At 39.3% G+C, this 15,655-nt stretch overlaps 1 protein-coding gene across 1 annotated transcript; it reads left to right on the top strand.

Moving 5' to 3' along the window:
• Positions 1 to 1,252: 1,252 nt before the first annotated feature.
• On the top strand, positions 1,253 to 9,792 carry LOC124288485. Its single transcript, XM_046725004.1, has 5 exons — positions 1,253 to 1,845; positions 4,184 to 4,344; positions 6,184 to 6,266; positions 7,123 to 7,315; positions 9,524 to 9,792. Exons 1-5 carry the CDS (start codon positions 1,779 to 1,781, stop codon positions 9,641 to 9,643), a joined length of 624 nt encoding a protein of 207 aa, XP_046580960.1. The 5' UTR covers positions 1,253 to 1,778; the 3' UTR covers positions 9,644 to 9,792.
• The last annotated feature ends 5,863 nt before the right edge of the window (positions 9,793 to 15,655 follow it).

Genomic DNA, 15,655 nt, shown 5'->3' on the forward strand with positions numbered 1-15,655 from the left:
GTCGTGTCCTGGTGCTGTCGCCGCCGTTGACGCCGTCGTCGCGGATTTATTCCGGAGGTGGATCTGCCGGATGAAGCGGTCTTTGGTCGGTGTCGTGACTCTTGGTCTTTCCGATCTTGGTTGGTCGTGGGTCTGGCCTGTTTGCTGGTAGCGGTTTATCAGTTTGCTGATGGTGGCTCAGCTGCATTTGAAGGTTCATGCCAGCTGACGTTGTGAAGCCCCCATATTGGCCATATAGATTGCCCTGTCTCGATGCGCCTGCGTAAGTCTTGGCAAAATTCATGTCGGTTTTGGTTACTGCATGGTTGCTCTGTCCAACATCGGTATTCATGCCAGAACCATGCACGTACCTTTGGACCAATGTCCCACAATTACGTTTTGACGTACGAAGTTTTCAAACAGCAGCTTGTTAGCGGGGACATGTTGCGTTTTGGCGAATGTTTTCTGCTTTGATTCAAACCTGCACAAGCGTTTTTGTTTCTCATACACTTACTTTAAAGTAATAACTTTCTTTTGGCAGGTAGTTAATGTTCATGGTCACTTGTATGTTCGTTTATTTCAAGACCTGCAAACAATATGCAAATCTGGCGGCCAGATGATACGAACTTTAATACTTTGATTATATGGACCTTGGATTACACATTCACTTCCCAGCGCGCATATATTTGGAAAGTACTGCCGCTGATGGTCATGATCTTCAACAGCTATATGACGGCGGTCTGTAAATAATCGAATCTGGACCAGACAATTCAGTGATCAACAGCATGAGCATTGATCTACGTAATTGGGATATGATGACGTGTGTCAACCAAGTCAACGAGTCTGACCCCCCGATCCCGTTAGTATTCAGTAATCAAAGTTACTGAAGATCAATTCTAACCTGGATCTTCACGGGTGGGTACCAGGTAGAATGTACTAGCGTGCCAATTTATCAAATTTCTAAAGCCACCATGTTACATTAAACACGAAAGGTTTTCATAATGTAACTCATTTTCATGGACTGGTGAGTGTAAACGGGGAGAACAATTACTAGTAGATGAACGCCCCAAGCATCAACACAATAGGAATTCAATAATCCACATGACGGCGAAACTCATTGTTCGGTGGGTTGACGATCGAATGTAAACAAATGCATAGCTTGAGCAGAACAGAAGCCAAAACCCCAGGAAAGATGTGCCAAGCAAACAGTTAATCAGTATATGTTTACTAAGCACGTTACACTTTCCCTTGAGTGTTAACATTAGAAAACCACACTATGCCTGCTTGATTATTCATCTGCAAATACCCCCTTTAAGAGGATTCTGATTTCCCAATGGAATCATATCTAAAATGGTATTTCCCAACCTTATTGAAACTGTCGCAGTCATCTGTTCTGTACGACAAATCTATTATGTTAATATTACAGTATGTAAAGCAGTAACATGCACCCTTTTCATTGGGAAGAAAGTAGTCACATGGCTTACTGAACACTTCCATACTCACTGAGACGCGCAGGTGGCCAACACGCAGGATTCAGGAGCTGCAGTCATGGGATATCACCTTCCACTTCTGTTCCTTCTGGGTTTGGAAGTTTGTTTTTCTTTTGTCACTGGTCAGAACACGTGTGGTCAGTTCTCCTACCACCGTCACACGGGCCTAGATGACAAGACTTTCTCTCAAGATGGGTTACTGGTAAAAGTCTACACTGTTGAGAAAGCCTTGGTCGAGTGTTCTTCCGACTGTTTCCATGACCCAAACTGCAACATGTTTGTACTTAAATCCACCTCAGGGAGTGTCGGATGTACAAACGGTCTTTCGTCGACTCCACACATGCCTCATCGGCCTCTGGTTTTCGATACTATGGTGGTAAGTTGCTGTTGTTCTTTTACTTCCAACAGGAAATTTGTAGATAATCAGTGATGATAAAAATCCTCATCGTAATTAACATCTTCAAGGGTTCATCTTTTAAGCCATTTTTCAGATAATGAAGTCAAATTTGGCAGGAACATACACAGTACGGGGTTTCGTTTTCTATGGAATTTCTGGAAGCCTCCTGGAAGGATGGCATCAATGCAATACAGACTTGTTCATAAAAACCCTCATGAAGCACCCGTTTCTGCTATGTTGAAAATCCTATTTCTGTCCATTATCCAGCATTTGTCTGATAAATATAATGACATTTAGTAGTTATCTATAAAACTAATAGTTTAAGTTATATTTTTGTTGTTGCGATATTGCAAAGTTTTACCTTCCATTGACAATTCAGTTTAAGTACACTCAAAGTTCATTTCGTTGAGGTACATCATTTCCAAAGAAAGCTTTCTTCAATGAAGCTGAACACATGCTTGTTCCCAAATGAAGCTGAACACATGCTTGTTCCCAATACTGATAGACAATACCCGAATATAAATATATTTAATATTTCCGACCTCATGTTCAATATTCAAGCATTCCTTATTTTTGACGATTTACTGAAATAACGTACATGTACGTACATCTCAAGCCTTATTGTACATGAATCATGACGATGTCCTCAATATTTAAAAACAATGCTACTTTGATATTTTATTATCTTCTCACTTCAAACAGATCATATAACACAACAAATGCACAATAAATCTTTTCTTAAAATTGATGACAATCGATTTTTAAAAATCTTTCAAAGCTTTTGATTTAGAATTACCGATATTTTTTTCGTTTTGTATTTATTTTAATTAACTGTGGTTTCTTTGTGGCAAGAAGTTGTGATGTAATTCCTGGTAATGTAAGTCGGACGGAGAAGGCCATATGTTGTATCACAGCATCAATAGTATTGTGACTACTGGCTGGGCAGGCATTTCATCCTATTAGAACAATATAAGATGTACTACATCCATGAATATACATAGTACTCATCAGACAAATGGTCTTCTTGTCGCACGTGGTTGCACTTGGCCTTGTCATCTAAGAAGCTACAGGCAGAGAGTTGCGTCCCAAAGTCATGCAAAAACTCTCGTTTGCCCGAATGCTGGTTCGTCCTGATTCTATTTTTAGTTTTGTCAGCACCATTTAACTTGAACAAGAGATACTGGGTACCACAAAAGTTGAACAAGTTTAAAACCTGCATCACTTTAGGGAATTAGGGCTAACAGATTTTCACAGGACATTTATTTAAAGCGTAACATCGTCGTCAGAGATTCAGTTTGGTCCGGACTGTACTCGTTGACAGCAACGCGAATGGCAGAGAGTCCACCGATGGAATAGTCTGGTAACATCTGATGGAGGACAGCCTGTCTACTGCCGAGAGAACTAACGGCGGCATGCCGTGTTCAGGATCTCTCGTTGTATGGTGGATTGGGAGTTGGGAGGAAGTTGTAGGCAGGAGAGAACTCAAGGGTCATCGTTAACGGAAATATGACGGTTCAGCGTCTAGGATGACATTCTTCGACCAGTTGCCATACGTTTTCCACAACAGCAGCAAGGTGGTGGCTGTTGTCAGCCCAATGCAGCCCGAATTGAACAGAACTTTCTTGCAACAAACAAGATCAACGTGTTGCCTGCACATCTCTGAAGAACTCATCTGAGATGGCAGGGATCGTCCACTGACAAGAACCGATTCATGCTCTCCAAGAAGAGGCTGGCGACATATCCCACGTGACGTCATCAGAAGAATGCTTTTTTTGTGCGCGCCTGAGAAGTGTTGCGTGTCTTGCTGCTTGTTTTTACTGCCACATCTCCGTTCGGGCATCTGTCCTACCAATATTAGTTGCTTCTTTGCTTCTTTATTTGTGTTTAACAAGATTGATTCTAAGCTGTTGTGCATTTTCTTGTGGCCGCCAGTTTATGTCACAGTGCATTATGACATCTTTATGTGGTTACGTGCTAGTCTGAAATACAAATCTGTGATACTCTAATTATTTTACTGTCCATTGTTGACATTTGTTTATAGTATATTCTTAATGTATATATTGTTTTTCTCATGATATGGGTGAAATATTGCCCACGTGACATTTAAAAGCACCAAGGTGCGATGAGGTAGCCTAGTGGTTAAAGCGTTCGTTCGTCACGCCGAAGATGCTGGTTTAATTCATGACATGGGTACAATGTTTGAAGCCCCTTTCTGGTCTTTCCCCGTCGTGATATTGCTGGAATATTGCTAAAAGTGGCGTAAAACCATACTCACTCACTTTAAACTCACCGTAGTTTTAACCTCTGTATATTTCAGCGTCCTGTACAATGTACAAGTCCAGCAACCAGTGCCAGGCTGGATTTTCCCTTTATCCAGGCACAGGTCCAGCGGATGCCCACTGCTACAGCGCCGCTGGGCTCTGGGTACTGACGGGATCCAGTAGCAACGTGTGCAAGCAAGACGAGTGGATCAACACGGTAATCTAATATTTTCGCAGTCATATACACATATATTTATTGTTATAGTATGTTGCTTAACACCACACTCAGCCCTGTTCTAACTATATGACGCCGCTCAACAGGTTAGACAGACTTGAGCAGAGTCCAGTCATCTCAAACGACCAGGGAAGATGCTGGACACACACCCTACATAGGCATCCCCACAGGAGAATATCAAGTATACTCACACACAAAAATGTACAAATAACTGAGATGTATCCTTCCTTTGGACATGGACTGTGTGACTTCAGTTGTGATGAGGTATCCGCAGAGTTATCCGGTCGTATCTGTTAAAAATATAACGACATTTGGTATGTTGAAATGGATAGTAAGTAGGGGGCTCGCCATACTGGTTCCATGTATTGAATGGTACATTTTCACCTTGATTACACATTTAATACTGACAACTGAAATATGTGATGACCATTACTCAGTTCTTTTGTTCAAGATGTTTAAGATGGATTATGATAAAGCGTAGTTGTTAATGGGGCTCACCTTATATGTTCTGCTTGTGTGCACTATTCATATTATGTTTACCATGCTCAAAGATTCTCTCAAAATGCATGCTTGCCTGTCTTAACCTTTCTCCTCTGTAACTGGTGGAGCTGAATTTTAGCATATGTGTCTCCTTGTGACATTATGTTTTGTTAACGTTGTCAGATTTTAGGTGCTCGTTATTATAGGGGCCGTGAGTAGGTCACGGCACTTCGCGAGACCTTAGTATTTCCGGTGACAAACAACGTTTCATACCTTTTCGAATGTTCACATGGTGGTCAGTTGACAGTAAGAAGCGGATAATCCTTGCAGGTATAACAAATTTCCGATCTATCCATCCCCAAATTAGCCAACTATACTGTCAACAGCTGTGTCAGCGAAGCATGGTTGTTCACTTGGTCCGGTATAGTAAAGTCATATTTGGCGGTCGCGCAATTTGGAACCAGAACTGGTTCTTGAATATATGCTTGTCACCGGAAATGTAGTACCGTAAGTAAATTAGGCCACGTCTCGCATATCGCAGGTTGGCGCGCGCAAAGGGAGCCGGGAACCATCTTCGTACCGGAAGTAGCGCCTTGCAAGACTTACAGTCTCTATAATTATATCAGAAAAGACAGAAACATTTGGTCATTAATTGAACACTGCTGATATCCTGTCCAGGTGAGCTACAGTGCCTCGGCACAGCTTTAGTGTCAGAACTAATGCCTTTGAGATGATGAGCACGATGAATCGAAACGAATACCTAAACTTTAGTCCTCAAAGCCATCGCCGCATTGGAGTTTCGTTTCGTTGGAGGTAACTTAATGGACTGTGTGGTTCGATTCGCTGACTTAGTTGACACTTTTGAAATTCATTTTCTTTGCTAGATCTATTTATATGTTTTCATTTTGATATAAATATATATATATAGAATGAATGAATATATGTGAGCAAACATTTGTACTAGGGCCTTTTGATGTGGTTCTGACGACCAATATGATACTGGTTTCAGATCACAAACACAAGTTTGGTGATGACAAAGCATGTTTTATTATATTTCTACCTTTAATATGGCTGTCCGGTTTACCGGAATTGCTTTCGAGGACTCAGGTTTATCACCCTGTCGTAGAACGCTGCGTTTGCTTCAGAGGTACATGTCCATGTCAAGGCTATTTCCCAGGAAACTGATTTTGTGTTTTCTACGCCAGGCACGGGGCTTATATAAGTGATACAAGTATTTTGTTAAATATATTTGTTAAAAGAATGAAAATGCTTGAATTGGGGTGACATATTTCGTTACGGTTAAGAATAACTGAAATAGAAAAACGTGCTGTCTCCTTTCAGACTGAAGTTAGTATTCCCCTTCCAGCGCCCATTGTGCCAGGAGTAACAATCGACATCCGGGGTTCCAGGAAGAATAATTCAGAGTAAGAGAAAGTTGTTTGTTTACATTTAGTACTTACAGTTCTCGAGCTTACTTGCATAAACGTGCATCTATGTGTAATGTAACATGTACCTGTCAATGTTCAAAGAGAAACTACATCTCACCAATTTCGCACTCACCTCCGCCTGATACGATGAAACCATCCCAACAGGGCTCCCAGTTATCGTTGTATTGTACACTCTAGAAAACTGTTTGTTTGTTCCTTTCACAAACCTCCCAAGGAAGATATCTCGATGGGTTCCACTACTTGTCATTCTCACCTCACCTCCAAAAAATCTAGTTCCTATTTTTATTTCACAAACCTTTCTAAGAAGATATCTCGATGGGTTTCACTATATGTCATTCTTTCGTTCCTTTAGAAACTACTGTCTTTGCTTATAGCCATCACTCCTGGTATCGTACCTTCAACAAAACGTATATTTTGTTTTGGTTTTTCACAACATTTGCTAAGAAGACATTTCCACAGTGTCGTGAGTACCATTGTATTGAACCTCCAGGAAAACGTTGGTCTTTGTATGCAGCACAAACGTTCGATACGAAGTCATCTCAGTAGGGTACAGTCCCGCAGGTATCATTGTATGGGATAACGTTTCTCTTTGTTTACTTCACAAACCGTCTTCAGTGCAGGTAATTAATGCGTATGGGCGATAAATAGCCCTTCTTGTATTGAAAATTAATGATGATCTGGATCCCAGCAGACGCTGTGTCTGTGTGTGATGGGTGTGTGCGTGCATGCTGAAACCAAATCACGATAAAAGAGACAATACACCTTAAAACCATTGAACCAGATACAGTCTTACGTGGATAAGTTGCATTTACTCCTGACGTATTTGTAACAGATTGTTCAGCGCACTTCGCCAGTCAGGAAGCACCATGGAAACAACCCTTCTTAGAGTGATGCCCGACGACGATACTATATTTGGAGTGTATACCAGTATCACGTGGGTGGGCTCCTACACCATCCCGAATTTTCCCATTGCTCCGGAGGTAGTGTTCGACTTGAATGTGGTTGTCACAGAGTTGCAATTCAAGGTAGGCCCAACGTCGATGATACAGGGTGTTTATCACGTGTTAATGAAGATCGATAATTTTGTAAGTTTGTTTTAAATGTTGGCAAATCATTTCCAAACGTTGCAATATATGGAGAATGTGGTTGAACATTTTACAAACTGTATAAAATATTGGATAAAATGTGTTACAATGCCTTCATATAGATATCCAAAACAGTGTTATTTTATGTTATATTAAACCTGTAATCGTAAACGCCCTAAATGGGCAACCCAATAAAGAAACTATCTACGTTTGGATTTGGCCATGTTTGGCTGTATCAAGGTGTTAGCCCATGGAAATGTAGATAATTGTATAAAAATGTTTACTCAAAGAGTCATCGACTGTGCGAATCAAAACTGGCATTCTGAATTATTAGAAAAGAAATCTTTATGCTTTTATTCATACATTAAAACTATATTTAATCAAGAGTTGTATATTAATGCTGTGAAGAACCAAAATACAGAACGCCATTTAGAACAAGTTTTAATCGTTTAAGAGTACAAAATGTTAGAAAAGGTTTTTGTAATGCTGAAAATGATGATGCTAAATGCCCCCTGTGTAATGTATTAGAAGATGAGAAACATATGTTTTATCAATGTCCATTATATCATAGTCTCTGTATGGAATTAACTGTCTCTTTACAATGTAACATACGTCAGGATAATTTTAAACATTTACTGAATACAAATGATACAAATACCTTGTTTATATTAGGTAAATACTTACATAATATCTTTAAGATCCATCTACAACAATTGTAACGCGCATATGCATGTCTTTCTGTATATATCTGTATGAATAATGGGTCATTTGGCCTTGAAAACAATAGAGATGATGATGAATAAAGACACAAGGAAAGAATTATGTTTAGGATATGTGTCATTTGACTTTACATTCTGGAGGTAGAGAGTTGCGTCCCTTCGTCGTGCCAGGATTGGTTGTATTGAAGATTCCGTTTAATGACCCTTTTCTTCTTCTTTTACCACTGTGCTCTTATGTTTCACCACAGTGGTAAAACTCTGCAAATAAACACTCCTCTTGAGGGTAAATACTTAAAGGAAGTGTGTTCTTAATTCTAACTGTTTTGACAAGTTTGTCTCGCTCAAAATGCAGAAGAAATGATAAAACCGAAATTTTCATATTTAAATGCTATCGACAATTTGAAGAGCAAGGAGTCCACACGAGTACCGCGGGAACTTGAACTAGTAATACTTTATCCAAGATATTTGATAACTGTAGACATCGCATATTTCATCTGTGACACATATAAAAACATGCCTTGATCCTTTGACCATTATCGCCATTGGTGATTCCGGGTGGAACAAGTCACCATGGTGATGTAAGACGTTACTAAATGGTAAGGGCTGTCAGACTAGGTTTATTGCTTGTTATGGTTACCTGCATCGTGTCATTATTAGACGGATTGAATATAGCCGTGGTCTTTTTTCACCACAGGGCAAACCTCCGGATATAGAGTTTTCTCTTGAAGGTGAACACTTGAAATGTGTTTATAATTCGCATTTTTGTTCGCAATTTAAGCTCAAATTGCAGAAGAAATGACAACAGAGATAATAACACCGAAAGTTTCATATTTAATTGATATCGCATGGGGTCCACACGATTGCCGCGAGGAAATTGAGCTAGTATCCAAGATATTTGTAAACTTAAACATGGTATACTTCATCTGTGACACATATATATCCGAAAATATAACGAGGTATACTTCATCTGTGACACATAGATATTTGTAAAAATAATCATGGTCTACTTCATCTATGACTCATATATGTGAGTGTGGCATTAAACTTCAAACAAACAACTTTTGATCATGATGAAATATTACACAATTAGCAACTAGTTCATGTGCCTTCCAATTTGAGTATATCCTGTCTGTTGTCTGGATGTTTCGGACCCGTGAAGATCCGGGTTAGAATGAACCTTCAGTAACCTATGCTTGTCGTAAAGGATCAGGTGTTCGGTTTGCTGGCTTGGTTAACACATGTCATCGGTTCCCAATTGCGCAGATCGATGCTCATGCTGTTGATCACTAGATTGTCTGGTCCAGACTCGATTAACATTCACTCACTCACTCACCCACCCTCCTACCCACCCACCCACTCACTCACTCACTCACCGACCTACCCACCCACTTACCTACTCACTCACTCACTCACTCACTCACTGTTTCAGGTGAAGCTGAACGGGAATATCCTGACATCATTTGACATCGGAAATCCCCTGAACGTATCAACGTTAATACAGATGTACTACTGGCGGTCTGTGGAGCGGGTCAAGCTGACCTACCCTTGAATACAGACACAGCACAATGACTGATTCGGGCTTTTCGCTGCTTCGTTTCAGTGATATCATTTTGAGGCGCCCATTAATTGTGTATTTCATATTTTATGTTATCAAAAATGTATTTATTGATATCATAAAATGAATAATTAATTATCAGAATTGATTTTTATGACGTAAAATAATTATTGATATCACAATGTGATCTTGAATGGAATATAAATATGAAAACTTGTTTTGTGGTGCATACATATGTATGTGGGTTGACAGTCTGATGGGTTTGAACATTTCCTGGTGTTTTAACACAAAGCGACCGGGTATTAAATTGATAACAATGAAGGATGTATACCCAGGGGAACCTGTACTCATATACAAAGTTGTACAGAAACATGCAGTACATTGATTGTACAGACACAGTTGTTCACGGGTTGTACAGAAACATGCAGTACATTGATTGTACATTGATTGTACAGACACGGGTTGTAGTTGTACATGCAGTACATTGATTGTACAGACACAGTTGTACACGGGTTGTACAGAAACATGCAGTACATTGATTGTACAGACACAGTTGTTCACGGGTTGTACAGAAACATGCAGTACATTGATTGTACAGACACAGTTGTACACGGGTTGTACAGAAACATGCAGTACATTGATTGTACAGACACAGTTGTTCACGGGTTGTACAGAAACATGCAGTACATTGATTGTACAGACACAGTTGTACACGGGTTGTACAGAAACATGCAGTACATTGATTGTACAGACACAGTTTGATTGTACACGGGTTGTACAGAAACATGCAGTACATTGATTGTACAGACACAGTTGTACGGGTTGTACAGAAACATGCAGTACATTGATTGTACAGACACAGTTGTTCACGGGTTGTACAGAAACATGCAGTACATTGATTGTACAGACACAGTTGTACACGGGTTGTACAGAAAAGTGCAGTGCGTTGATTGTACAGACACATATTGTACGGGGATGTACAGAAACATGCAGTACATTGATTGTACAAATATCTTGTACACGGGTTGACGCATGTTGTACTCATGTAGTACAGAAAACTGGTCACATTTTGGTAACTAGTTACACGTACACATTATTTGTATTGATTGATAGACACATGCAGACAGTTTAATGACACACATACACGTTTTGTACTTACATGTACACGGATTGTACAGACATGTACACGTGTTGTACAGACAGACATGTACTTGGGTTGTACAGACATGTACATGGGTTGTACAGACATGTACACGGGTTGTACAGACATGTACAAACATGTACGCGGGTTGTACAGGCATAACATCAAATGTCATAATTAACTACCGGCTGTAATGTGAAACACATGGGTTCAACTAGAGTATAGCACGGCTCCAGGCAATAAAAACTAAAACACCCAAAACCAAACTAATGTAATAACTGAAATACTGAACAGCAGCCAAAGCGGCACTTAAACTCCCAGACGTTAACTGAAACAAACCATTATCGACAAACGAAAATGAAAGCCTATCAAAACAAACAATCTTCCAAAATGGAAAGGTAAATACCAAAATTCCAATTCTATAATAAACAATATTTATCAGATTTATGTTAGATTTTAGGTTTTTTTAGTAGCGGTTTTACACTGCAAATACCTAAAATCTAACATAAATCTAAAAAATAGTGACAGGGCGATAACAATTTTACAAATAGGTGGTCACACAACATTGAAAAACACCAAACGGGCAAATGTACATACTGAAACGAAACAGAAACGCCTGAACATGCCCTACTACACTGCACAAACTACCAGCAGCACAAAATGGTGCTCAAGAATTCACTGGACACTAACACACACCTAACGCATACAATCCCATATAACCAACTAGTATCAATATACAAAACACAACCCTAACACCTAAAAAACACAATAGAACCGAACCACCTCATGGTTCCGTTCTATCTGTATAGATCGGTAGATCATGATCTATAATGCGTTTGAGAAATGGTGCCTTGAATAAAGCTTATACAGAGTTATGGCCCTTGCTCAATGCTTTTTTGGCTTCGTCTTCATGAACAACAGACTTAAGCCAACTTGCGACCCTCTCATACCACACACACCACGTTACACTGCCAGTTAACAGTTGTATTCTTGTCTTGACGGATAAACATTTCACTGTAGTCTGTAACCAAACTTATTTGAGTGTATTCCCCGAAATTGAATGTTTGCATGTTCACCAGCTGATATAAGTCTTATTAAACTGGTGATTCAATGTCAGAATAGGAAATTTACCAAAGAAAGAGATTTGATGAGATGGGGGCTGGTGCCTAAAGCCACTAAGTGTACAGATGTTCACAAACAAGCGGTTAAACCATGTATGTTTTCTGAGCACGTTACACCTTCCGTTGGGTGTGAAATATTAAAAACCACATTATGAATGCTTGATTATTTATCTGCAAATATACTGTTTTACAGGATCGTGATTCCTGATGGAATTAGACACCTAAACCCGTATGCCCCAACCTTACTGACGCTGTTGCCGTCAACTGTTCTGAATGACAAATCCATTATGCTAATATTGTCAATTAGCATTATGTAAAGCAACAACGTGTACCCTTTTCATTGGGACGAAGAAACCCAGCAACAACATAAACTGGTTGATTAGCATAAAAGCTTGAATGACTGCTGCGTAGAAGCATGACTTGCAGAAGACTTCCATACTCACTCAGACGCGCAGATGGTCAGCCAATACGCAGGATTCAGGAGGTGCAGTCAAGGTACATCACCTTCCCATTCTGTTCCTTCTGGGTGTGCAAGTTTGTTTTTCTTTTGTCACTGGTGAGAACACATGTGGTCAGTTCTCATACCACCGTCACACGGGCATAGATGACAAGACTTTCTCTCAAGATGGGTTACTGGTAAATGTCTATACAGTTAAGAAAGCCTTGACTGAGTGTTCTTCCGGCTGTTTCTATGACCCAAACTGCAACATGTTTGTACTTAAATCCAGAGAGTGTCGGATGTACAAACGGTCTTTCTTCCACTCCGCACATGCCTCATCGGCCTGTGATTTTCGATACTATGGTTGTAAGTTGCTGTTGTTCTTTTACTTCCAACACGCTATTTCACGTGTTTTGTAGATGATCAGTGATGATTAAAACCCCATCATCATCATTAGTTGTCTCCCACACAGAAGGTTATAATAAGTTAAAAGCTCAAACATCCCAGGGTCATGATAAGGCTCACCTTTCCGAAGGGTTAGTGGACTAGATTTGTGCCTTCGCCCGTTTTTCCGTCGATGGTCAGCCAACTTTGTCCCCGTAAATATAATGGTGAAAATCACAGTTGCCAGATGGTGATTTTGGTAGGTTTGGTATGATGAAAGAAAACAATTCATTTTAACAGGAAAATTGTCTGTTATCGAAAATGTCCTGGGACTCCTTTCACGAAGCAACCTTTACTAAGGTTAACCTTAACTTCCATTCTTTAACATTGCCTTAGTAACTTACAATCACCTTAGTGCTTTGTGAAAGGAGGCCCAGGTCTTTCAAGAGGTCTAAATGTTTAATGTCACTTGTGGCCCTGAGACAGTCAGATGATGAAGTCTCATTTGTGCATTGCGGACCCAATAATGGGGTTCTTTTTCTTTGAAATGTCTGGAAGGATGACACCAATACAAAACAGATGTGTTCATATTGTTCAAAACTCTGACAAGGGTAAATTGGCATGACTCCAAAGGACAAAAGCTATGAATATACAAATATTGCTATTTTGACATTTTATTGTCTTTTCACATGGAAAAGATCGCATAACACAACAAATTCACAATAAATTTGTACTTAAAATTGAGGACAAAATATTTTCAAATCATTTAGACCTTTTGAATTAGATTTACCAATATCATTACAGCAAGGTTTGATTATATATCCATAGCGTTCGAATGTAATATAATCAATCTGTGACATACATTTGATGGTATCATAAATGTGAAAGTTAGTGTAAAACTATATTGTTATTTAAACATTTTCGTCTCTTATAAGTACCTAATGGCAGACAGTTACTTGTTTCAATTTTGAAAATGTATCCCTCTCATATTAGAAGAAAGCATCAATGTTTGAGAGTCAATATAAAGTATATAGCTGTTATATTATTAATTTCATATGTACAATGTCATAAAATGAGTTTATATGTCTTAGATTGATTTTATTGCAGTTAATAGCTATACATATAATCAAATATACATAGACATCTCAAATTCAAATTAATTCTTCTTTCAAAATTTTTTTTACAAATTATTTGTAGTATTTTTATGACAAGAATTTGGGATGGCAGCAATTCCTGTTTCAAGTCAGGTTTGACTGTCGGGCTGAAAAAAGCCATTAAAAATAGTATCACAGCATCAATAGTATTGTGACGACTGGCTGGACAGGCATGTCTTTCTGTTAGAACGGTATAAGATATATTATACAGAGGATTTTGTTTTTCACTAAACGACCTTCCGTACGTGTGAACTACCATATTTATTAAAAGAGGTTATGATTTGGCATCAAACGAGCAAATTATTCACTAGTTTAATAAATATGGTATAACACGTAAGGATGGATAGTATTCTGCTTATTACTGACCCGTGAAGATCCGGGGTAGAATAGGTCTTCAGCAACCCATGCTTAACACAAAAGGCGATTATGCTTGTCGTAAGAAGCGACTAACGGGATCTGGTGGTCAGGCTCGCTGACTTGGTTGACACATGAGATCGATGCTCATGCTGTTGATCACTGGATTGTCTGGTCCAGGCTCGATTATTTACAGACCGCCGCCATATAGCTGGAATATTGCTGAGTGCGGCGTAAAACTAAACTCACTCACTCACTGCTTATTACTCGCCCACATTAATCAAGAGTAATCGCTGAAAAAACGACCTGACAGTGTGATGACATTTGCAGCGAGTCAAGCTAGGTCAAGCGTATGAATAAATTGCTTCGGTGAAATCATGGGATTTCCACCTGCATATAGTTCGAAAATACCTGACGTACTGTGTTGTTTATATTTCTTACTCATTTACTTTATTTTATTATATGAAATTATGTATGCAGATGTAGCTATGTAAAAATGCTTTAAATAAAAATCTGAAATATCACGACTTCGAGATGTGTTGTGAATGACAGCCGACATTTTGTTTTGATCACGTTACTTTGGTCATGTGACCGAGTGCAAATAGTTCCGGCAGCACGCAATGTTATTACACAATGTGGAATAATATTGTAGATTTAATAAACAGTGATATCTTCAACGGGTGAGTAATAAATACATGAATGTATGTCGTCCTCATCAGGTAAATGGTCTTCTGACTCACGTGGTTGCAGTTGGCCATGTTGTCTGAGGCACAGCATTTCGCAGGGAGTTGCGTCCCGAAGCCATGCAAGAAATGTCGGTTTCGAATCCTTGTTCGTCCTGATTATATTCTTAGATTTGTCAGCACCATAGCACTTATACACGTGCTACTGGGCTTCACAAAAGTTGAACAAGTCTAAAACCTTCATCACTTCGGGTTTTCCTCCAACATTGAGCTGATGTAACTAAACTACTGTTATAGGGACTAATTTAGGACAACCATCGTCCAAATATTGAAAAATTCCAAAACTATGTACTCAAGACATGTGAGACTTTATTGTAATATATATATGACGCTAACCTGTATTTTTAATCTCTACTGTACATCCTTATCACTACCGCATTGTAAATTGACTTGTCAGCCCATTAATTATTGTATAAGACATTTATAACCTTCATTGGTAATCCCCCTTGGCTGTGTCTGCCATCACATCAACTGGTCAAGGAAGTGCTATTGTTTTTCTGTCTGTCCATTGATGAGTCGTCGCCTGTCCATTGTTGTCAAAAACTGTATATATACTTAGTATGCTCACATCTAGACGGTGAAAGAGCATGAGTCTGGTATTCCAACTCTCTGTGTTAGGACGACCACGAGCAGGATAATGCTGCTCGTAGGAATTGCCCTAGGGTTAAGC

This window comes from Haliotis rubra, unplaced genomic scaffold (genome assembly GCF_003918875.1).
Source record: "Haliotis rubra isolate DU_JTF1 unplaced genomic scaffold, ASM391887v1 Scf419, whole genome shotgun sequence".
Taxonomy (NCBI): domain Eukaryota; kingdom Metazoa; phylum Mollusca; class Gastropoda; order Lepetellida; family Haliotidae; genus Haliotis; species Haliotis rubra.